The 25,986-nt window shown below is 40.7% G+C and overlaps 1 protein-coding gene across 1 annotated transcript in view; it reads left to right on the top strand.

Annotated features, from left to right (window-relative positions):
* SLC9A9 (solute carrier family 9 member A9) overlaps positions 1 to 25,986 on the top strand; it is a 647,359-nt gene that overhangs the window by 386,115 nt on the left and 235,258 nt on the right. The window contains exons 10-11 of the mRNA XM_043474178.1: positions 10,087 to 10,200; positions 11,774 to 11,885. Coding sequence (XP_043330113.1) covers positions 10,087 to 10,200; positions 11,774 to 11,885 — 226 coding nt within the window. The remainder of the gene's footprint in view (positions 1 to 10,086; positions 10,201 to 11,773; positions 11,886 to 25,986) is intronic.

Below are 25,986 nucleotides of genomic sequence, written 5' to 3' on the forward strand. Positions count from 1 at the left end.
AAGCAAGCTTAATTTTCATCAGCTATTGATTTATGGATATTCGTGTCTTCATAAAAATCATTTGGTAGCTGTTTTCTAATTAAGTGGCATTATTCAAATATCATATATTTTTTTGTCTTCATTTTTCATTGATTTCTCTGATTTATAAACTCTTTCACATGTTCCAATTTCTTATCATGTTTAACACAATCATTGTTCTACTCTAAGCTTCAAGCCTTCTATTGAATGCCTTTACATAATCTAATCTAATTGAGTTCAAACTCTTCTTCATAATAAAAACAATTTTAACCTTTTGCTGTAATTTTTTTTCCTTTGTCAGTCAAATTAATGGACTCTTTAACCATCTGGAAAACAAAAAAATTGAGAGCTTGAATATTGAATATTACTATTTATGTATAGTGTTATGTACTTGTATCAGACTTAAAATCATTTTGAAACACACAAGAAAACAATCTGCACCTTTTTACATTCTAAACTGTAAAATATCTACCTCCATGTGTTGTACAAAAGATGACCTCAAAGCAAAGAGAAAAGCTTAACAAAGATTTTGGCTAAATAGCCAAACTCAGGCTAAATAACAAATCAGTTGAATTAGTCTTCAAATTATTTTCCCTCAAAAATAGAAGATGGAGTAAGAATGGTAAAATGTGTTTTTTCAGAAAGTTATCAAAGGGGTTCAAATATGATAGATACACTAACAAAAATGACAGTTTTTATCGGGAGTAACATAAAGTGAAGCAAAGAAACTAGAAATTTTCAAGTTAGTGATACAACTGTTATTCCAAACACATGTTTCAACTTCTCAAAATTGAGGCAAAGCCTTTCTCAATTAGTTTGACTCTAGTGTTTCCATTTGTCCTGATACTCTGTCCATTACATTGTGAAACAGCTGATCCTAAAACAACACTGAATAATGTCCTCAGTCCTAGGCATTTTAGTTTGCAACACTTTCATCAAGGAAATGGGGCGGCATAAAAACTCACAGTGGTGAGGCTCAATATTCAGTTTGTTGCCAGTGACAAATCTTCGTGTAGAGAGACCACACGGTCCTCATGGTGGAGGAATGGTGAAGTTTCAGTCGTGTTGTGGGTGGTTGTCCCTCATGTCAGTGGCAAGGGCTGGGGTGTTGGTATTCAACTCAGAGACCTACCTAAAGAAATGAAATCATTAGAAATCTTCCTTTTTGTGTACATTCTTCATACTCCCATTCAAGAAATAATTCATCATAGGCTAATTATAAAGATGAAAAGATGCACAAGATGAATAAGGAGATTAAGAATAGCTAAATGCAGAAAGTAGAAGAAATGGATATTAACCTTTAAAATTTTTGATAATATGTGTATTTTATCAATGCCTAACAATATTAATGTTTCTCTTGGATTATTCACTAGGAGTTTTTTTTAAGCATAGTTTTAATTTCTTCAGAGAAAATATATTGTTTCAACTAATTAATTTTCTTTATTTATTGGCAAGGCCACAGAGAAATTAATTATGCTGTTCCATGTCTCCCTTTTTTCCCCTTGAAAGCCAACACTATTAGATTTGCTGAGAAAATCCTTCTGGAGGACATTTATTTGAAAATAATTCTGGTCACTGTAGGCCCCCAGCCCTTGCAGATATTCTAGACTAGAGGCCCCATATGCCAACCACAAACTTCTAGCAAAATATTTACTTTCAAAACAAATAAGACTGTAAGATGAAAAGTGGCAGTTGCTGTCTAAACTGTAAGATCACCTAACTGCAACTCTTCTGGTAGAAATCCCCTTTCTGCTGTTAGAGCAAGCAGGATAAAAGAAAATGATACCCTATTTGACTCTTATTTTTTTATGAGCTGAAGAAGTAGGAGAAGCATTGAAAGTGATAAGAGAACCAAATTTCAACTCAATAAAAGGAAAGATCTTCCAACAGTTGTGCTCTTTGCAACCCTATGGACTGTAGCCCATTAAGCTCCTCATCCATGGGATTCTCCAGGCAAGAATACTGAAGTGGGTCACCATGCCCTCCTCCAGGGGATCTTCCCAACCCAAGGATTGAATCTGCATCTCTTATGTCTCCTGCATTGGCAGGCAGGTTCTTTACCACTAGTGCTACCTGGGAAGCCCCTCTAACTGTTACAGATGTCCAAAAATGCCATTTGCTTCCTTGATTAAGAGGTGAAGTTTTTGCCTTTGGCTGTGTTCAACTATAAGCCAGAGAGCCCTAACCAAGAGTGTTGGAGCAATCAAGCATTGGCTAGATGTCTGGACTACATACATCACAATATAACTCTGGCTTTGAAATTGATGTTCCTATATTTTAGGCTATGTGTGTGTGTGTTTCCATTCATCGAAATAGATCTAAGGCCAGTCTTATGTGGGGAACTGATATGCCTGATCAATATCATGATAATAAGCACTTTGAAGCTGCAGACTTGAGAAGATATTCTTAACCTAATGGTGCATTAACTTAAATGCAACCTTACAAAACTTTGTACTTTTCCCTTAATAGCCTCCCAAAACAGGTAGAATCAAAAGTAGAAAACCTCCAGAAATAAGAACAATATTATCAGAGTTTACTGGCTGAAGTAATTTAGCAGACTCATAGAAAATAACCTTCCCTTTAAGTTATAAGCTCAAGGATTTCAAGAAAATCTGACTACAGTTTTTATTCAGTTTAATGAAGCTCAATTCCTTGTAGCTGTAACTACATTTCTTTCCTATATTAGCTTTACTTACTTAATGATACCTATTCGTCTTCCTAAAATGTGTTTTGCTGTGTTTTTATAGGCTGTGCTTTTGGAAGTCTTATGTTTTAACAAAGTCAAATTAAGTTTAAAGGAAGACAATGAAAAACACAGGGGATGAAAGAGGGCTGGGTAGCAGCCAGGAGTGCATGGTGAACCCCAAAATTCTCAAAGAAATGACAAAGATGCAGCTCTCTGAACACTCAAGCCCTGTGGATGGCCTTGACTACAGGACCAGTAGAGCCCTGACCTTGAAGCATCTGATATTGGATTTGAAGCCCACCTCCTGCAGATGGGGCAGAGACACTGCATGAAGTTTGTCTTATTTTAGGCCATAGATAGATATAGACATAAAAATACACAATATATGTATAACAATATTATAAAACTGTATAATCATTATATAAGACACAGTCCAGAAATTTCTCCAAGGGGAAAAGAGGTTATAGGAAAGGAGATTTGTCTTGATGTTACATGGGCATGGCAAGACCTTTGGTTTTACTTTCATTTTTTGAGAGAAGGAAAGGGTTAGAAGGATTGGGTTGGAGGGGATGGTAAATAGACATTATGGGGAGAAAAGTATCCCCATCTCAAGTCACCCCCTGCTTCCACTAGTTAGGTACAAAGAAATTTACCTTTTGGGTTTTTTTACTAAAAAAAAAAAAAAAACAACACATGATCAGAATTACAGATATCTTCCCTACCAAAAAAGAACTGCCCTGATGATCAAACAAGATGTATGAAACTCTGCTTTGTAAACTCTAATGTATTACAAGTATTCACCAATGCTATTATTAACTGTTATTAACAAACGTCTTGCTGTCTCTGAACTTGGATCTTGTCTAGTGGAGAGGCAGCGTAGTCTGGCAGAGGGGGTGTGGACTTTGGACAAAACTCAGGACAGCTCAGTTCTTCCCTTTATTGTGTTTTATGTGGACAAATGCATTAATATGGTCAAGTGCAGTTGTCCCAACTGTAAAATAGAAATAATAGTATCAATTTATGAGTTTTCTTATTATAATAACATGAATTGTTAAATTTTTTTGAAAGCCTTTAACACAAATCCTAAAAAGTGAGTCCCATTGGCATTATTACTATTTTAGAAGTATAATAGTAATACTGATATTATTTTGTTGTTGTTATTTAGTTGTTATGTCATGTCCAACTCTTCTGCAACCCCATGGACTATAACCTGCCAGTTCTTCTGTCCATGGGATTTTCCAGTCAAGAATACTGGAGGGGGTTGCCGTTTCCTTCTCCAGAGGATCTTCCTGACCCAGGGATAGAACCTGTATCTTCTGCATTGGCAATTCTTTACCACTGAGCTGCCAGGGAAACCCACTGATACTATTACAATGTCCTAAATCTAGAAAAGGACCTCAAAGGATTGCACTTGTACTTATTTGTAAATCTTATACTTATAAATCTTTGGCTTCATAAAACGAGGCTTCACTCTGGGTACCATGATCTTGACTGGCAAGAAAGCTTCTGTCCTGGTGGTAAAGATCACGGGTCTTAAGCACAATTCATCTCCTATGCTTACCTCTAGAGCCCATAGGAATTACTGGGTGCATCTTGAGCAGATTCCCTCAGGATATAGGACCAAGCAAGTATTACAATCCCAGGAGTAAAAGTTTATAATTCTAATAGAATATATTATAATGTTTGTTTGCAAATCCCCCAATATAGTAATGAAAATTGTTTATTGGTACTCTAGTTGGCTTCTTGCATGTCTCAGTGGGTATGGACTCTGCCTACAATGCAGTAGACACAGGCAGATGTAAGTTCAATCCCCAGGTCGGAAAGATCCCCTGGAGGAGGGTATGGCAACCCACTCCAGTATTCTTGCCTGGAGAATCCCATGGACAGAGGAGCCTGGTGGGCTACAGTCCATGGGGTCACAAAGAGTTGGACAAGGCTAAAGCAACTGAACAGACACACAGTCCAGTTTGTTCAGAATAGTTGTAGATATACCCAATAAGATATAAAAAACAAAATCTGAGGTATTCTCTAAAGAAGGCTCCCAGTTAAAAATAAAGGCAAATTTTGTTAACAAACAAAAAAATTAATCCCAGGACAAAATTATGGAAAAAATAAAAGAATGCACTTAGTTCTTTCTTTACTTTCACTTTTATTACAGTTTTGTAGGTTCTTTAACATCCAAATTAAAATGAATTTCAGTGCACTACTTGGACAAGTAAATGAAAGTCAGTATGTTGGGCCAAATAGAGGCCACATTGAGGAGTCCACGTGAATTTAATTAGTGTTAGTTAATCTGGGGGTAGTGAACTGCTGTAATATTTCTGCACATGAACCAGAGTAATATAGTAGTTTCATTCTTTCACTATTAGGAGAAAGAATCAATCAGAATTAGTAATAAACATATTTTATAAAACAGATATAAATAAAAAAGAAATGCTTCACCATGGCACCAGGTTTTCCTTCCCTTGCTTTCATGTTTAGAGTTGGTATGATTTTTTTGATCCAAAAGAATTCAAGTTCTGGAAGATTCTTTGTATAAAAGGTTGCAATAATACTTGAAAAATGATCATATGTAAAATCTTCAATACAGTTAATATCAATTCAAAATAAATAAATAAATAAAACAGATATGATTTTTTCTTACTTTCTAGTAATTACAGTAAGTAACACCAAATGAAAAACATAGTATCAAAGAAGTCTGTAAAAAACATGATTTGCTGACCATTATAAGTTGTTTAATTAGCATAGGAGTGGTTACCATGAACTTTTAAAACTTTTAAAGATAGATTGTCCTCTTATGAAGTTTAAATATTCCCCTAGTCTTGTTTGCATTATTAAATTGCTTCTTTTTCCTAAAGAAAAGGTTTCCTAAGCAAATATTATTTTAAACCTGAGTCCCCGCCAAAGGCTCACAAACTGTGAATTAATAGAAATAAAACAAATGCTGCCTACTGTACTAGATAAATAAAATGTTGATTCAAGTTATTTTTCATTGACCCTGAGTGGGAAGGAAGTAGATTTGAGGTTATTCATATTGAATATTGTATCAACAATTTTGACATTTGTTGTTATTATTGTTACTACTCTTATTGGTTTTGGGGTAGAGTTTGTTCTTTATTTTTTTCAAAATTGACCAATAAATCTATTCCCTTGGTAATTGACTACTCTGGGCCAGACTGGGGCAGTGAAGGTTTAACGACCAAATTGGTTGCTTCTGTCAGCTTGGCCAGTAGTCTTTTTGGCACAGGGGACCAGTTTCGTGGGAGACAAGTGTTCCATGGACCAGAGGGTGGGAGATAGTTTTGGGATGATTCAAGCACATTACATTTATTGTGTAGTTTATCTCTATTTTTATTACATCAGCTCTACCTTAGATCATCATGCTTTAGATCCTGAAGGTTGGGGACCCCTGCAGTAGAACTTAATATAGATTCTCCTTCTGAAACATGTCTTCAGGAGATTTTTGCATGTGAAACACAAGGTTGAATTTGCCCACACATTTTCATTAAGTGCCCCAAGAAGGAAGTTATTATGAAGCCTATTCATTCAGAGGAATTTTGTTACATGATATAAATAGACAAAGGAGTGCTAATCAGTGCTGCTGCCTTGCTTTGAAGGGAATCTTTTTTAAAATTCTAACAACCAGCTACAATTTAAAATGAGTCGATCAGATTGTCAAAGGTTTATTTTTTTAATTGATAAAAATTAATTTTGGCAAGAATATGAGGAAAATACAGCCTCCACACCATTGTTAGAGATGAAAATTGGTATAATCTTTCTGACAGGCAGACTGGTAGTATGTTGAAAAAGAAAAATTAATGTATGTCCTTTGACAGAAGTAGCCCATATCTGGATATTTCACCTAAGGAATAATCATTCAGCTGGGGAGAGAGGTTTGTATAAAGATGCTCAGTGCAGTTTTGTTTATAAGGGGAAAATCTGAAACAACCAAATGTCTAAAAATGGGTAATAATGGGCCCAGCGAAATAAAATTTGATATGAAGCTACAAAGAGATTGTGGTCCCATTAAAAATTGTTTAGTTGATTCAAATTTATTGCCATAGAAAGAGGCTTATAAATATTGAGCTAGTGAAAGTAAATTATATAAAAATACAGTCAGATTTATGGAGCATTGTGCATGATGACTGCCCTGATGCCTCAGTGTAAAGAATCCTCCTGCCAATGAAGGAGACACGGGTTCAATTCCTGGGTCAGGAAGATCCCCTGGAGAAGGGAAGGACTACCCACTCCAGTATTCTTGCCTGAAGAATCCCATGGACAGAGGAGTCTGGCGGGCTAGAGTCAATATGGTCGCAAAAGAATCAGACACAACTGAGTGACTGAACACACACACAGATACGGATGCTTGATAATTTCCTAAAACTAAAAAGATGAAGAGTTGCTGTGAAAGCAAGGCTAAAGGAAGAAAATATTGGGGAAATATCTTATTCTACTCTATTTTTTAAATTTTCATTTTTAATTGAAGGACAAGAGCTTTATAGTGTTGTGTGAGTTTCTTCCATCCAAGAGTGTGAATCAGCTGTAAGTATATATATATATCCCCTCCCTCTGAAGCCTCCCTCCCACCCCTTCCATCTACCCATCTAGGTATCACAGAGCACTGAACTGAGCGCCCTGTGTTATATAGCAGCTTCCCACTAGTACCTCTTTTACACATGCTAGTGTATATATGCCAATACTTCTCTTTCAATTTGTCCCACCCTCTCCTACCATTGTGTCTACAAGTCTCTTCTGTATGTCTAGTCCGGTCCTGCAAATAAGTTCATCAATACCATTTTTTCTAGATTCCATATATATGCATTAATATATTACTTTGATATTTGTTTTTCTTTCTTGTAGTTTAATTCAGTTTTTTTTAAATTCTGAAAGTAACATGTTTTTGGTAAAAAAATTAATACAAATGTCGAATGTTTGTAAAGTGAATGAACAAGCTATGTGTACATGTATATGTTAATACACTTGATGGATTCATACATATACAAACATATTTTTTGTTTCTTTAACTTACTTTTTTTTTCTGTCTCACATTCAGAAGTCCTAACTCCAGCTAATAACAGCTGAATTCATCACACACATTTCTGAACCAATCACACTGTTTGAAAATGGGGAAAGAAGTGGACCCCAGAGACAAAATGGGGTATAACCACTAAGAAGAGGCTGAATGGATCCTAGTCAGCAAATGTCCTCTCTAGAGTGAAATACATTTGGGATGGGGACCCAAGAAGGGAAGGACCTATGCATTTAACCTTGATATGTGGTTATTAAAGCTATGACAAACCTAGACAGTGCATTAAAAAGTAGAGACATCACTTTGCCAACAAAGGTCCGTATAGTCAAAGCTATGGTTTTTCCAGTAGTAATGTTTGGATGTGAGAGTTGGACCATAAAGAAGGCTGAGAATCAAAGAACTGATGCTTTTGAATTGTGGTGCTAGAGAAGACTCTTGAGAGCCCCTTGGACAGAAGGATATCAAACCAGTCAATCCTAAAGGAAAACAACGCTGAATATTCATTGGAAGGACAGTTGCTGAAGCTGAAGCTCCAATACTTTGGTCACCTGATGCAAAGAGCCTACTAACTGGAAAAAACTGATGCTGGGAAAGATTAATGGCAGGAGGAGAAAGTGGTGACAGGGGATGAGGTGGTTGGATAGCATCACCAACTCAGTGGACATGAGTTTGAGCAAACTCAGGGAGATAGTGAAGGACAGGGAAGCCTGGTGCGCTGCAGTTCCTGGGATCACAAAGAGTTGTACACAACTTAACAACTGATTAACAACAGCAATGTGATTGTTAATGTCAAAAACTGGGTGGTCTCTCTGGACTGAATGTCTTCCCCTGTCTTCCCCCCAATAAATTCATTTGTTTAAGCCCTCATCCTCAGTGTAATGGTACTTGGAGGTGGGCCTTTGGGAGGTAATTAGGTCATGAGGATGGAGTGCTCATAAATGGGATTAGTACCTTCAGAAGGAGAAACAGTAGAAGGAAGTTCTCCCTTTCTCTCTGCCATGTGAGGACACAGCAAGTAGGTTGCTGTTTGCAAGCCAGGAAGAGAGCCTTCATCAGAACCAAATTTCCCGGCACTTGGATCTTAGAATTCCCAGCCTCCAGAACTATGAGAAAGGAATTTCTGTTGTTCAAGTCACCCAGTCCAGAGTATTTTGTTATAGCAGCCTGACATGTTATGGCACATAGGCAGCAGCCAAATCTCACTTTTTGAAAAAGTAAAGACATAATGAAATAGAAAAGTGGCCCCCATCTCCTGTATTTTCCCTCATATTTTCACACTGTCTCTGGCTAGTTGGGTTACAGTGTTTGTTTGGATGGGCTGGCCTAGAACGTAAAGTGAATGCTGAGGATAATTGATGATCGCTACCGCTGCAGAAAGACCATCCTATACCGAAAGAGCTATGTCTTTTTAATCCATTCTTTCTATTACTGGTTTTAAATAATGTGTCTGACAAGATTCTGCTTTCTTTCTGTCAACTGTCAGTGAACAGGTATTGGGCATTATTTGTGGGGCTGTAAATACATTACATGAAAAAATAATGAGTCCTTAAAAAGTCAAGAGAAATGCCTCCAGAGACGTTTACCTCACATGATGATTTATGTAGGTCCGAGAAGGAAGTTTCAGAAACTTCCCAATGAAAAGTCTGGAACATAAACTAATGTCTCTTCCAAATCTGCCTTTGCTGTAGCCCCTGGACACATTTCCCTTTCACTTCTAATCTGGAAGTTGGAGAATGTTTTTCATGTTCAACTTAAATTGTTTAGTTAATGGTCTAAGAATAACTCTTGGGAGCATCCCTCAGCATAACTTGTTATTACTCTATCCCTCTGACTGAATTTGATGTATCTATTGTGTTCTTGCTGAATAAACTGATCCCTGGGATTTATCATTTTCTTTTTATCAGCTAGAAATTGTAGACATTTAATGGATATACCTACATCAGTCAATTTAATGAGTCTCATTGTATGAAGTTTGAAATATACTGATCATTCTAATGTTGAAATATAGTTGAAATTCATCCTTACCACAGTTTCTAAGTTTCTGGTAGGAATTGTGCCATTGAGGATCATGCTGGTAAATCTCACCCTGGGATATCACTGGCAGCCTTGCAGTTGGAAAGGAGGCTGAGATGTTGACATGGATGTGGCATCTGTCCCTGGGCAGAGAGCCAGGGTGGAGTCAGCTGGCCTGACCAGTATAGGCAGGTCCCCTGTGCCTCTCCAGAGGCTGAGCCTAAGGATGGCCTTCCCAGATACAGGAGGACCATCTAGTCACCAAACACAGCCACATGAAATTAAATGGACTCAAAGCTGAGTCATAATTCATGGCTTTTGTTCTCTATTTTGTTTCCAGTTGTTTGAATTTATGAACTTCTTGGCTGAGAACGTCATCTTCTGTTACATGGGCCTGGCGCTGTTCACATTCCAGAATCATATCTTCAATGCTCTTTTCATACTTGGAGCCTTTGTATCCTTTGAAATATAGAACACAAGGTGATGAGAGAAGAAAACAATCTACTTAACTTTAGGAATTATTCTTTTAAATTGTTCATTTTCCTCAGATTTACTGCAAAGTTCAAATTCAAAGCATGTGAGTAATTTGAGTTAGGGGAGAAAAGCATCCTAAGAAATATTAGGGCCTTTATTAAATGTCTATGGTTCAAGACATAAAGTTTGGAAATTGCTGAGGGAAATAAAGGGAAAAAGCTGAAAAAAAAAGACATTTTTTGAATATTCAAAATATGTTTAACTAAAATTATGAATCATTTACATAAAAATTATGTCAATCCATTTTTTATGTTTAATCTGCATTAGAACGTATCAGAAGACAGCCAGGCCTTAGAACTTTAGAAATACTTTCACTGCAAGATGGTAAAATCTTTTTTCCAGTGAGACTTTGTAAAAAGGATAGACAGAGTAAAGATCAAGTCAAATTACCATGATGGATGTGCTTTCACTATCTTAAGCATTGTGCACATGTAAGTTTAATAAGACATCCTCTTTCCTGTACATAAAAGAACAGGTAAAGTCTAGACCTCACTTTTAATGCAGGGGGCTTTTCTTGCTCTAGGTCTGGGGTCTAAGCATTCCCAGAGGGAATGGATGTCTATCAGAAAAGCTACTGAGCCACTGTGGATATTCCCAGGGATAGTCAGCAGCTGTTATCCTTGTTCCTGGTTGGAAAATGGACAGATGCCCTCTGGGACCACAAGTAGATGATCCTAACAGCCAAGAGAGCCAACTCCTCTCTGGAAGCCCTGGTCCAGCGAGGCACCAGCCCTGGCCTCTTGTTCTCTTTTCACTGAGCGGAGAAGTGAATTTTCAAATTCCATCCAAATGTTAGGAGGATGCTCCCTCTTTCCCAAATAACTCCTCCCATTTGAGGACAAACTAGCATAGACAGTCAAGGAAGATGTCCAAGATGTCAAAAGGGGAGAGATGACTACCACCAGTATTTTCATAGATTTTTTAACCTGTATAGCTTGGATTTTAGTGAAATACCTCTTAAAGCAGAAGTTGTTTTATACATTTAGACAGGCAATTCCTCTCAAAATTAAATTCACTAAAAGAAAAAAAAATAAGTGAAGCTTGCTAGATTTAGAGAGTATAAACTGATGGAAAGTAAGATGATTATCGTGAGCCAAAGCACATTTATCCTTTCTCAAGTGCTGCTTGAGAGGATAATGGCACAGCCTTGGAACGGTCTCTGCCTCACATTTTGCAGCGGAATTGAGCGTAGAGTCAGTTATCAGCCACATAAATGTGATGAGAAAATTTACGGTGATTGAAATGGTATTGGGTTAACAATTTTAAACCGAGTATATGTTCAAAGAAGACAGAGTCCTCTATTATTTCTGGAAAGAAAATGACATTGAAAGATGAATTTTGGAAGCGCTTTGGACATACATGTATCGACATGTTTATTCCTGTTTTCTGGGTCATAATATAGAGAAGCTTAAGGACATAATATTTAAAGCCCAAGGACTATCACATTTATTGCAGCAACATTTTCCTCAATGTTTCCCTGCGCTTATCCACAGGTAGCAATTTTTGTGGCCAGAGCCTGCAACATATATCCCCTCTCCTTCCTCCTGAATCTAGGCAGGAAACACAAGGTCCCCTGGAACTTTCAGCACATGATGATGTTTTCAGGTATGTGAATTTTGTTGTGTGTTCATGCAACTCTTCTCTCATACTTTTTCCTTGTACTTGGAAAACCATGTACACGTATTATACTTAGAGACTTCTTGGGGAAGCATAACTTCTCTTTATCCCATTGTACCTACTTTCATTCTACTATCCATACATTATGTGCAACAGTGGCATTTCTTTCCAGAAAGAAAATGAAATTCAAGAGAATCCGGTTAAGATGGCCATGAGTTTCAATATCTTCCAGAAACTGGCCAGAATCTGGCCTAGAATAGCCACTGAACTTTTCCCTGACCTGTGCTTAGTCGCTCAGTTGTGTCCGACTCTTTGGGACCACATAGACCACAGCCCGCCAGGCTCCTCTGTCCATGGGGATTCTCCAAGCAAGAATACTGGAGTGGGTTGCCATGCCCTCCTCCAGGGAATCTTCCCAACCCAGGGATTGAACCCAGCTCCCTCTCACTGCAGGCGGATTCCTTAACTGAGCCACCAAGGAAGCCCTTTTCTGACCTATTTCAGATCAATTTTCAGTTGGAGGAATTTACATAATTGTTTCACAAAATGCAGACTTACAGATAAATATGTGTAAGTGGTGCCATTTCTGTCCAATGTTATGACTCCTTCTCCTTAGAAGCCTTGCTGCTTCCCTAGGCAAAGCCCCAGGAAGTTTTCATGGTTAATACAGAAGTAAATCACATCTAAGTATGATCAGTTATTAGTTGAGAAAAGTGTTAATTGCATTTCCACCAAATACCAAGAGCCGTCCTACACACAGGTGGATGAAACCAACAAAGTCTCTAATATCAAACCATACCTGAAGACCCCTTTTTCCCAAAGAAAACAAACAAAATGAATTTGCTGACCCTGAACTGCTCTGGCGACTGTGTTTCTTTATGTTCAATTAATTTTCCTACCATCAGCCTTTTCTTATTTGGAGACTTTTCCCCTTACATGACTTCTATGTACTTGTATACTTATATTACAGTCAGAGGCAGTTCACTGGAAGATACATAAGAGTAAAACAAAGCTTCACAATAGAGCAAACAAAATTCGGGGTATACAGGAGGATATGGAAAAAGTGAGAAAAACTATCATTTACTGAATATCTGCTATTTGCCTCTCATTATAAATCAATCCTAGTGAAGTGAAAGTTAAAGTCGCTCAGTTGTGTCCGACTCTTTGCAACCTTGTGGACTATACAGTCCATGGAATTCTCCAGGCCAGAATACTGGAGTGGGTAGCCTTTACCTTCTCCAGGGCATTTTCTCAACCCAGGGATTGAACCCAGGTCATCCGCATTGCAGGCAGATTCTTTACCAGCTGAACCACAAGGGAAGCCCAAATTAATCCTATGAAGCAGATATTAATCCATTTTCTAGATGGAAAAAAATGAGGTTCAGAATCTCAAAAAGGTTAAGTAACTTGGCTGAGGATGAAATTATTCCTAAGCCAAGGTCTGGGAAACTTCACCTCAAACCCCAACAAATCCACATTTTTAGAAGCAGGAATAAGGACTTCTCCAGTGGCTCGGCAGTAAAGAAATCTGCTTGCAATTCAGGAGACGGTCCATGGGGTTACAAAGAGTTGGACACAACTTAGTGACTGAACAACAACAACTAGGAATAAAAGGCTTGTTTCACCTTCACTTCCCTCCTAGCCTGTTCCACACAGTAAAGGGTAGCAGCTCCCAGGTTGACAATGAGTCATTTAATCAAGTGCAGGCAAATGGAGATCCAGAGTTTTAAAATGTCCTCCTGTAGGCCTCTGACAGTGCTTCCCTACATTTCCAGAAAAGCTGGTGTGGCCTGCCCGAGAGAGAGAGTCATAATGTAAGTTGTACCAATAGGTGATCTTTAATTTAAAGCAGTGGTGAACTTTGGTAATGATTAACTCTTATAATGGGACAGCAAAACACAGATTGGATCACATAAAGAAGTTGGCACTGAGGTGCATTTTTGTAAAGCGTTTTGAAGAGTTGGGAAGCACTGTTCCTTCTTTTCCATCAAAATATCAGTAGCTTCACTCTGGAGAATTGTGGTTTATTTTTAAAACTGGAATATTATATTTTAAACAATGCTTTATTTTACAAAGAAGATTTTGAGAAAAGTGCAAGGTTTAAATAGCTATCTTGGGATGTGAAACGTCTGCCCGAATAACCTCGTGGCTTGCTGGTTTTCTGGATTTGGCATCTTCTGTGTTTGCTTAGCTGTCAAATTGGAGCTGCATTAAAATCTGAGGCCAGCAGTATGATATGTACAGCCAGGGGATGTGAGGAAGCCCAGAACTTGGTGATACCTTTATGATATTCTAAAGTGGGGAGTCAGCGAACTAGGGCCTTTGAACCAAATCTAGCCCACGTGAATTTTGTAAGTGAAGCTGGAACATAGCTCTACTTCTCTTTTTAACACTGCCTGTGCTGCCTTTATGCTGTGTATTCTGTGCAAAGTCGCTTCAGGCGTATTGGACTCTGCGACCCCATGGGCTGTAGTCCACCGGACTCCTCTGTCCATAGGACTCTCCAGGCAAGAATACTGGAGTGGGTTGCCATGCCCTCCTCCAGGGAATCTTCCTGACACAGAGATCCAACCCACATCTTTTATGTCTCCTGCATTGGCAGGCAGGTCCTTTACCACTAGCACCACCAGGGAAGCCCCATCTTTATGCTACAAGGGCAGAATTGAATGTTGCAGTAGAAACTATATGATTTACAAAACCTAAAACATTTACACCCTGGCCTTATTCTAAAACACCTTCATCCTCTAGAAGGAAAACTATAACTCCATCACATTGATGGGATTGGCATTAATAGTTTAATTAGGGGAATACCCATCCGCCAGTTCCTATTATTAAGAACACTGACTTTTCCACTAAAAAGCTGTCTTCTTAGCTTTAAAATGAGGAAATTGCTATGTTACATGGTTATGTAATTGAATCATAGATGGTCAACTCTAAAATCACTCTGTACCTTTCCAAGACCTTTTGTGGGTAATGTTTTGAGACTCATCTCCAGGGAAAGATAGGCTAGGCATTATTGGTCTCTTTCTGTGGATTAAAAAAGAGAAGGAAAGAAAGACATGGAGAACTTTGGAGTATCTTGCTCACAACCTGGCAACTAGTTAAGAGATGAAATCGAGACTTAAACCTGGGCCTCTGGACTTTGAGTTTATACCCTTCACATCTGCCTTGACAGGACTTCAGATTTACCCTCAAGGTCATGAGAACAGAAGTTAAATCAAAGCTGTGCCCTTCCTAGCCCAGGCAAACTCCAGCATCCAGTTCACAGTAAGCCGCACATGTGGCGACACCCTTCCCCCAGTCATAGTCTCAGTTCTATATTGCACCCACTGATCCCCATCAGAATGTAGGAAGGGTCAAGGGAGTTCACCATGTGGAGGGTAATAGTTTTCTTCAAAAGAGAATGCTCCAGACTAGGCTTTGATTTTCTGCATGAATCCTGATATTCCATACCTCATATTCCACACCTCACTCAGGACCTAAAGTTTTCAATGTATTTGCCGGGAAATAAAGAATTTAAAAAGTAAACTTAAGGTAATGTAAGCCAGAGGAGGAGGTTAAAAAGCAGATCAAATAACACACAGTCTAGTTTTTCTGGGTATGTGGACACCACAACTGCTGAAATCAGAAAAAACGACTGACCCCCTAAAAGGATATTTGCATTATAATGTAGTTTAATGTTCTTAATTATGTCCAGAGGGGTTTTGATCATCCAGTGAGAAGGAAACTTTGAAGCTCGCGGGTGGGAGCTAGTTGTCCTTGCCTCACTGAGACATGAAGATGGAGCTTCTCTTTACACAGCTCAAAACATTTTTCAGAGTCCTTAGAAGAAAGTAAATGACAATGATGCTCTATCTAAAATGGGTAAAAGTGAAAGTGAAGTCACTCAGTTGTGTCCGACTGTTTGCAACCCCGTGGACCGTCGTCTACCAGGTTCCTCCATCCATGGGATTCTCCAGGCAAGAATACTGGAGTGGGTTGCCATTTCCTTCTCCAGGGGATCTCCCCAACCCAGGGAGTGTGAATTTACTTACACAGTCCCTCTGTCATCACCCAGCCACGCATTCCACAGATGTTTCCTTACAGGCTCCCTAAGGTAAGTGTTCCAATGAATGGAGACCCAGCTGCGCACCCTGCCCTTAAGGCGGCTTGCAGTTTCAGAGAGAGAACTTGACTTTGGGCCAAGGTTCACTAAGCCCTTGCAGCACAGATGGTTCAAAGGCCAATCAAATAAGAGCCAGAATTTCTGTCTTAGTCAATGACACCTACTATGTGACAAAGCCTTTTCCTCCATCGTCTTTACTCTCCCCTTGTACATGACTTTTTGGCACTGGGCGGGAAGAGGGCTGGTGATGCTTTAGAAGTAGAAGTGGATTCACTTGTAAAGTTAAAGAAGCTTCAGTTTGAAGCTCCTCAGGTCCCTGTTCCAAGACCCTGGGATGGACCCTATCAGTGTGTTCTGATGGTACATAAAATCTGTTAAAGATATTTCTGTCTCATTTTTCTTAAAGAGGATCCCAAATGTACAAGTTTCAGGCCCCATAAACCTGAATCAGCTCCTATCTCCATTCTGGAGACACCTGAAGATGAGAGTTTACAGAGGGATCGCGGGCTCATTGCTTACCTCCTGGTGGGGAGCACGCAAGGCCTGCAGTGAGCGCTGAAGTAAGGCATGGAGCTTCGTAGCTGGTGGGGGTTCAGCAGTGTTTTTGGGGACACCTCACATTGTTCCGGATGATGACCGTACTGCCACTCCACCACCCTCTGCCCTCTCCCCTCAATCCTCCACCTTTGGCTTCTAGAGCCAGTTAAAGTGAGCAAAGCCACTGGCAGCGCCCAGGCTGAATTTCTCACCTAGCACAGGCCCTGTGCTAAGTCGTGTCCAGTTCTTGGCGACGCTGTGGGCTGTAGCCCACCAGGCTCCTCTGTCCATGGGATTCTCCAGGCAAGAATACTGGAGTGGGTTGCCATTTCCTCCTCCAGGGGATCTTCCCGACCCAGGGATTGAACTCGTGTCTCTCAAGTCTCCTGCACTGGCAGGCAGATTCTTTACCACGGAGCCACCTGGGAAGCCCAGTCCCTACCCAGTTTGTCTTGTATAGACTCGGAGTCCACACACGCGCAGCCTTGGAACCTGAAAATGAGGACTGGTCTCAAGGTCAGGAGGAGTGTGGTCTCTTTGCTTCCTCAGTCTTGAGAAGCTTTTAATAATGCAAATTCTGGGTTTTTTTTGGTAGCTAGGTTGCAGCTCAGAGTCGACTGGGGAAGTCTACCCTGAGACATTTTAAGACCTTCTTTAAATTCAAGGCCAGGAGTCCGTCGCTGCTCTGTTGTATCATGTGACACCCAGCACAAAGGGCTTAAGAGGCCTGCTCAGCATCCTGCCCCCCTCCCCGAAACTGTTCCTGTCACGCTCAGCACAGCCCCAGTTAATGCTTGGAGTGGGCGGCCCCGCCCAGCACTCAGTTCCCTTGAAACCGGAGAGGCAGACCTCTGTGGTTTAAATTAAAGGAGGAGATGTGCTTTGCACAAATTAGCTTTCCTATTGATATGGTGCATATTACAAAGATCAGGCCTCTTGTTTTAATTCAAATCCGTGTGCTGCAATTTTTATTTAATTTAAAACTAAATAAGAGCCAAGAATTGCTAGAAGGCAGGGAAATACCAAGCCCAATTGAGCCCTGGCAGCCTTCCTGAAACCACTGTAACCACCAGGAACTGTAGGCTACTGGGTTGTGGAGGCTCATGCAGAGTTGCTGTGCTGAGCTGGACAGAAGGGAGGCCCGGAGTCACCCGGGCAGGTTGAAAGAGCCCAGCAGTGTCAGAGGACATGATTTGCCAATTTATCCATTTCTATTGCACTTTGAAGAGACTCTGTAACCCTGATGTGTCCTATCCCATGAACTCAGAAGGATTTTAACCAGGAAAATGTGATCACAGTATATGGATATAACATAAAACCTCATCCATGAGTTTACATAACCATAAAGACAACAGCCCCAACTGTGGCCCAGCTTTGCTGCTAATGTTTGTTGCTCATTTGGTTGCCCACCAGCACTCATTAGCATCCAAATAGCTGCTGGCACTAAAGAACTAAGGGGAAGGCATGGAAGAAAAACTTTAAATTAAGAAAAATTTCCCATTAGCGTTTATCTTCCCCCCTTACTAGTGAAAAGATCGCCATTACTACTCGAGTTTTGGGAAACACTGTGCTCTGTATAGAACCCCAGTGTTCTATAGAACAGCTTAAGAACCTCTGCCGACGTGTAGGTGAGCACATTTCTCAGTGTCTTTTTGGTGACCTACTGATCAGGCTGTGGTCAGAGCCAGTCTGAGACTTTGACCGCAAAATGGCCTTCCCTTGTTGCCATTCAGTTACAGGAAGGAAAAAATATGTAAGTAGAATTCATGAAAGTGAAGAGTCTAGGTTATTGTTTCAGCAGTACCTAGTAACAGGACTCTCTATGACCACCTAAATAAGTAGAACCATATTAAGCCACCAGCCTGTCCCACACAATTACCAGCCATCATGTAAAAAGAACACTTCCAGGCTTTCTTGATCCTTTGAACCTAAAGCTGTGATCCTGGGACCAGCAGCTATGACATCACTGGGGATCTCTTTAGAAATGCTGATTCCAAGTCTGCCTTCTGACAAGATCCCCAGGCAATTTCTGTGCATGTGAAAGTCTGAGAAGCACATCCCAGAACATAATCCCAGTGCATGGTTTCTGTTCTGAACCTCTCTCTTCAATCCATTCCCCCCGACCTTATTCACTTTTGCTTTAGACCCTTCTGTGATGCCAGTCTTTGCTTCTTTTTTTCCATTTGCCAGTCTTATCAGCAGAGCAGTGTTTACCCAGTTACCAAATTTCCTCCAGTTACTCAAACATGCAGAGATCTTTCCCACCTCCACCCCCCGAACCCCAACCCCCACCCTTTACTCAGGTTCTTGGTCTGCCCTGACCCCTTTCCACACCCACCACCTTCACTCTTTTACTCATTAATTGGTTTTTTCCTTCACATTTTAGCTTAGACATCACTTCCTGTAGGAAAACTCTTGTTGTTCAGTCACTCAGTCACATCTGACTCTGCAACCCCATGGACTACAGCATGCTGGGCTTCCCTATCTTTCACTACCATCTCCCAGAGCTTGCTCAAACTCGCGTCCATTGAGTCAGTGATGCCATCCAACCATCTCGTCCTCTGTTGTCCCCCTCTCCTCCTGCCTTCAATCTTTCCCATCATCAGGGTCTTTTCCAATGAGTCAGCTCTTTGCCTCGGGTGGCCAAAGTATTGGAGTTCCAGCTCCAGCATCAGTCCTTCCAATGATTATTCAGGATTGATTTCCTTTAGGATGGACAGGTTTGATCTCCTTGCAGTCCAAGGGACACTCGAGTCTTTTCCAGTTCCACAGTTCACAAGCATCAGTTCTTCAACACTCAGCCTTTTTTATGGTCCAACTCTCACGTCCATACATGACTACTGGAAAAACCATAGCTTTGACTAGATGGACCTTTGTTGGGAAAGTGATGTCTCTACTTTTTAATATGCTGTCTAGGTTTGTTACAGCTTTTCTTCCAAGGAGCAAGTGTCTTTTAATTTCATGGCTGCAGTCAGCATCTGCAGTGATTTTGGAGACCAAGAAAATAAAGCCTCTCACTGTTTCCATTGTTTCCCCATCTATTTGCCATGAAGTGATGGGACCAGATGCCATGATCTTAGTTTTTTGAGTGTTGAATTTTTTAAGCCAGCTCTTTCACTCTCCTCTTTCACCTTTATCAAGAGGCTCTTTAGATCCTCTTCACTTTCTGCCATAAGGGTAATGTCATCTGCATATCTGAGGTTGTTGATATTTCTCCTGGAAATCTTGATTCCAGCTTGTGCTTCATCCAGCCTGGCATTTTGCATGATGTACTCTGCATATAAGTTAAATAAGCATGGTGACAATATGCAGCTTTGACGTACTCCTTTCCCAATTGTCTGGGTTGATGTCCCTCACCTCTGTTTCCATAACACCCAACACTTCTTCTCCCCTAGTACTTATCTCATTCTACCATGATTTTTGGTTCACCTGACTCTGTGCCCCTCTAGACAGGGAGCTTTGTGAGGCTGAATGCTTACCTATTGGGTTCACTCTGTACACTCAGCACCCAGCCCACTACTTGAACCTGAGTAGCCTTCTACAAATAAGTGACAGATAAATAGGCAAATGGATGAAAAATTTAAAACAGTGTCTCAGTCAGTCAGTCAATTCAGTCACTCAATCATGTTCGACTCATTGCGAGCCCCTGGACTGCAGCATGCCAGGCTTCCCTGCCCATCACCAACTCCCAGAGTTTACTCAAACTCATGTCCAAGAGTCAGTGATACCATCCAACCATCTCATCTTCTATCATCCCCTTCTCCTCCCACTGTCAATCTTTCCCAGCATCGGGGTCTTTTCCAATGAGTCAGTTCTTTACATCAGGTGGCCAAAGTTTTGGAGTTTCAGCTTCAGCATCAGTCCTTCCAATGAATATTCAGGACTGATTTCCTTTAGAATGAATCAGTCAGATCTTCTTGCAGTGTCTACACAACAGTGTCTACACAACTTATATGGTATACTTCACTAAAATGCCACTTAAAGACTTTCCATTCCTATTCTATCAGCCTGGGAACTTTGGAATCCAAAATTGCCCCATAGGCAGCTCTCAGACCAGGTTTGGCCAATCCTACAGGTGCAAGCCAAGCAACAATACACTTAAGGAAAGAGATCCATAAATAAAATCTTTTGTTTTTTAAATGAAAGTATTTTTCACCTAGAAAAATACTGAGTCCCCATAATAGTATATTGTTAACACTTCCTTGTAAGTAGTGCTCTTATATATTTTTTTTTAATCTTCACTTACTTTGTATTGGGGGAATGTTTTTGGTTTCCAATTGAAAACTTTAGATCTCATTTAAAACCCTAAGATTTTTATATGAGCCAAGTGATTTGAATCAAGAATCAGGCTTAGCTTCAGCTTAGGGGAAAAAAAAATATTTCTGTAAACATATATATAAGGGTTGTCTGAGAACCTGAGTCTTCTCTAAGCAACAGGACTCTGTTTTTAGTGTTGTTTTTTGAAGGGTAGTGGAGGTGCACTGCAAAGCACACAAGATCTTAGTTCCCCAACCAGGGATCAAACCAGATCCGGACAGTGAAAGCATGGAGTGCTAAGCACCAGACTGCCTGGGAATTTCCAGCAGGACTTTTTCTCTTCTTGTCTCTTCCTTTTACATTCTTCCAGAGAGAGACAACCTGGATGACATCATCATGGTGTCAAACATTCCTTGCCAAGGCCTCCTCTTCAAAGCCCCCTCCCCTAGAGTCCAGTGTCCCCTCCCATTTCCGAGCTATGTCTCCTTCCAGCTCTCGGTATACCTTGTGCAATTAATTAGGCCACTGCCTCTTCCTTACCACTACAAGGCCACTAACCAGCTCACCGGGCACACGCTCAGGATGTTTGTTTTCTCCACTAGATAAGATGAACCACGCCAAGTCCTCAGCTCTCTCACTGAGGGCTGGGGCGGGCATGAGTGGGCAAGTGGGTAAGTGGAGAAGGTCTTCTGAGGTCTTCAAATAGGAAGAAATGAGTCATGAAAATGTTCTAACCAGTGTATCATGCAGTCACAGAAAAAGTCATCTTAAATAATGAATAGCCACATGCCACATTGCTGTGACAAAGTAGACAAAGCAGTAGGCCCATATGAACTGAATATTCCATTAAGTCCACGTGCATGCTCAGTTGCTAAGTCATGCCCAGCTCTTTGCAACCCTATGGATTGTAGCCCTCCAGGCTCCTCTGTCCATGGAATTCTCCAGGAAAGACTACAGGAGTGGATTGCCATTTCCTTCTCCAGGGGATCTTCCCAACCCAGGAATTAAACCCAACTCTCTTGTATCTCCTCCATTGGCAAGTGAGTCCTTTACCACTGAGCCACCAAGGAAGCTCTCCATTAATTCCTTATACAGTTTCAAATGCTGAAAATAAGTGTGAATATGGCGAATTGAGAACATCTGAGAACTAGCTTCAAACTACAACCAGTCCCATAGTTTTCTGCTATTATTAGGTCAAAATAGCATATTCTTCACTTAGTTCCCAAATAAATTTAGAATAAAAGTTATGAGCCACTGCATTTTTAAGCAGAAGATTAGATTCCTCTATTTGGCAGACCATAATATTTTCTAAGGGAGAAGGGAATGGCAACCCACTCCAGTATTCTTGCCTAGAGAATCCCAAGGGCATAAATAGGAACTACTGTTTTGGTAAAATCACTTGAGCAGTGTGATTAACCCTTTCCAAACCTCAGCTGTCTTGGCTGTAAAATGGTGTTTACCATAGTTGGTCCGTGTTGAAAACCAAACTAGAAAATGTATATAAAATGCCTGGCACAGGGACGGCTACTTAGGAAACATTCAACAATTGGGAATTTTCACCACTTTGTTTAACCACCACAGAAAAAGATAGCCATTAGTGCTTCATAGAGACATGATTCATATAAACCCACAACTGTTCTCGGAAAAACCTTCTATCAGAGATGAAGGTTTTTATTCCTAAGAAGCTATGACTGTCAGATCACTACTGAGGACCTACCTGTGCTAGTGCTACTGACATACCCACGGATGGCAAGAACCCCCGACCCCTTCATTTAAGGACAGTTGCTGGTCTTCTGCTTTTAGTTCCAGCAGCAACTTACTCCTGGCACTAAGACATGAAATGTTATAAACTCAAAGTAACAGTTTTTGTGAGGAAAATGTATTGTAACCCTCTCTGGGACACCACCCTTATGGCAAAATCTGTCACCTTTATGGCAGATGACACCACCCTTATGGCAGAAAGTGAAGAAGACCTAAAGAGCCTCTTGATGAAAGTGAAAGAAGAACGTGAAAAAGTTGGCTTAAAACTCAACATTCAGAAAGCTAAGATCATGGCATCCAGTCCCATTACTTCATGGCAAATAGATGGGAAAACAATGGAAACAGTGAGAGACTTTATTTTCTTGGGCTCCGAAATGACTGCAGATGGTGACTGCAGCCATGAAATTAAAAGACACTTGCTCTCTGGAAGAAAAGCTATGACCAACCTAGACAGCATATTAAAAAGCAAAGACATTACTTTGCCAACAAAGATCTGTCTAGTCAAGGCTATGGTTTTTCCGGTAGTCATGTATGGATGTGAGAGTTGGACTAGAAAGAAAGCTGAGCACCAAATAATTAATGCTTCTGAACAGTGGTGTTGGAGAAGACTCTTGAGAGTCCCTTGGACTGCAAGGAAATCCAACCAGTCCATCCTAAAGGAGATCAGTCCTGGGTGTTCATTGGAAGGACTGATGCTGAAGCTGAAACTCCAATACTTTGGCCACCTAATGCTAAGAACTGACTCATTTGAAAAGACCTTGATGCTGGGAAAGATTGACGGTGGGAGGAGAAGGGGACAACAGAGGTTGAGATGGTTGGATGACATCACCAACTAGATGGACATGAGTTTCAGTAAACTCCCGGAGTTGGTGATGGACAGGAAAGCCTGGTGTGTTGCAGTCCATGGGGTCGCAAAGAGTCGGACATGACTGAACAACTGAAATGAGCTGAATTGGGACAAGTTGACACATACAAAACATCACTATCCACTTAAACATTTATTGACTGTGAAAAAGTGACAAGAGCTTGCAGATTACCTGACCACGCTATATATAAAGTAAGCCAAAAAGAGCATGCCAGCCCCTGAGAGATGCTGAGTAATGAAAGGGGACAACCCAGAATGCTTGTCACCTCTCCCTATATCTCAAGACAATGTCTTAGAAAGATACAGAAAAATAAATAATCTTATTTAATTCGGGAAACTTCTGTGTGCATTTCAGTTTTTCAGGCATGTCACAGGTATCACAAAAATCTGACTGATAGTTTTAATCAAGTGCAACTGTCTACTGAGGAAAAAAAAAAATAGACTACATTGTTTTTCCCTGTTTTCTGCCTGAATCTGCTTCCTAACTGCTTGCTTGTTTCTGGCATTAGGTTGACATAACCTTAGAAAACTATCGATGCACACAAAGCAAGCTCAAAAAATAAGTCTGTCTGTGCCATGCATAAATCCCTCTAATTCTGCCCTCAGGTTCTGTGGATAGAGTTCAGAAGAAGTCAATAAGATTGACTCGAGTAAGTTATATGTGCAAATGAGCAAGAAGCAGTTACATTTGAAAATGCCTTGTGCTAAATTTCCAATAGCGCCATTATGTTAATTAGGAATTTTCAACGTTTGCTCTGATATACTGGGGACATTCAAATGCAGTTCGGGCACCCAAGTTCTTGACAGACAGACCAAACCTCTGTGAATAGGGATGGGTTCCAGACCCACTGCCAGGCCTCCCACAGACCCTCTTCCAAAATACTGGGAACTTTTAAAGCCCTGTGGTCACATGAGAGCGCAGAGGGAGACATGGGGCAGGTGTCCTGTCTGTGGACAGCGCCTCGGCCACCCTTTACAGGAGCCTCAGTCCCACTCACCAGCTGTTCCCTCAGTGCTTGAAGACTGTCACTGGACCTTAAGGGAGCTGTTTTCAATTCCGCAAGTAAACATGAAAGCGCACATGTTAACAACTATCTCAAAAAGCAAGCCCTTCAGAACTGTGTCCTTTCCTTCCCCAGCAGATTTCTTCCTTCCAGTCGTTTTCTTCCTGGCAGGAAGCTCGTTTTGGCTGCATGGGAAATGAGGGTTTTGACTGGAGAGTCAGAAACCTATCATGTTAGAATACGGCGGCTTGGGCTCAGGAGGCAACACAATGGCAGTGATGTGGGGAAACGGAGACAAAGACTGAGACAGAAGGCACAGAAGGAATTGGGGAGGGAGAGCACAAGGCAAATATCTTTTTCAAAATGTTGCCTCAGGTTGATCTTCTGCCTAGGAAAGGGGAAGACAATTTTCTTCTTCACATCTTTCCTAAAACTTCAAGTTCTTAAGATAATCATGATTTTTCATCTTTGTTAGGGGTTACATACTCAGTCAGGAGAATGAAACACAGATTGAATAACTAGTCATACCATTTACTATGTAACCTTGGCCTCTCCGTCTCTCCTAGTCTATATTCCCTCATCTGTTAAGAAAATACCTGTGATTCTGCAGGGACATATAAGGGAGAGAGACATGGGGTAAGCAGATATAGAGAATCCTCTGGTAGGCTAAGCTGTGGGAGCACACAGACTCCAAATTCAGTTCTTGAACCATTGCAGTAAATCCTCTCTCATTCAAGTCAAAGATCAGGGTTGATATTGCTGGGGGATAATGTAATTTCCTTGGTGCTGTCTCATCACAACAAAAATCTGAAGCAACAGACCAGTGTTACAGCTCTCCGATGAACGAGTGTTACAGCTCAATTTTATTTAGAAAGTAAAGGAAAATGCATCCTCAAGGCATAAGGGCATGCCTACCCAAAGATGCAAAGAGAAGAGAGGCCCGCAGCCCAATTTAGTCTCCTCTTTTAATATGTTTTTTCTCCTCCTCCTGGGCCTTCCCTATGTAAATTGGGCTAGCCAGGAGTACTGTTTGTTTTACCTGAGATCCCCACTCCAGTCCTTGGACCTTCCTTTGTTCTATTTTTGTGGGCTCTTCCCTTCCCTTCCTTTCAGCCACCACCATTCTGAACTCCTTTTTCCTATTCTAACTACCTAACATTCTCCCCTCAAGAGATGGGAGGCCCAATTCTTTGGGAATAGGGGTGTCGAGGTCTTTCTGGCTACTTCATGCTGAACTGGGACAGCGAGGGGCGTTGGACTTCCCCCTCTTGCTGGTCTAAGGCCTCAGAGTCCTCATAGCAGTGTCCATCTAAGGATGAGTGTTATTTTCTGTGGTCGACTGTAGTTTTATATATCCTTGTTGAACTGACACTGCATGTTGTAGCTTGTTGACCTGGGCAGAGACAAAATGGGTCAGACAATTGATAATACATGGAGCAATCACAAACAGCATCAATTTGGTGATGACAGGGACATTAGCCAACTCCAAATTTCCCATTTCCAGAAGGATCCCCAAAGAGAGATTGTAGCCACCTGGAGAACTCTCCAGCTCATTCTTTG

Source organism: Cervus canadensis, chromosome 7 (genome assembly GCF_019320065.1).
Source record: "Cervus canadensis isolate Bull #8, Minnesota chromosome 7, ASM1932006v1, whole genome shotgun sequence".
NCBI lineage: Eukaryota > Metazoa > Chordata > Mammalia > Artiodactyla > Cervidae > Cervus > Cervus canadensis.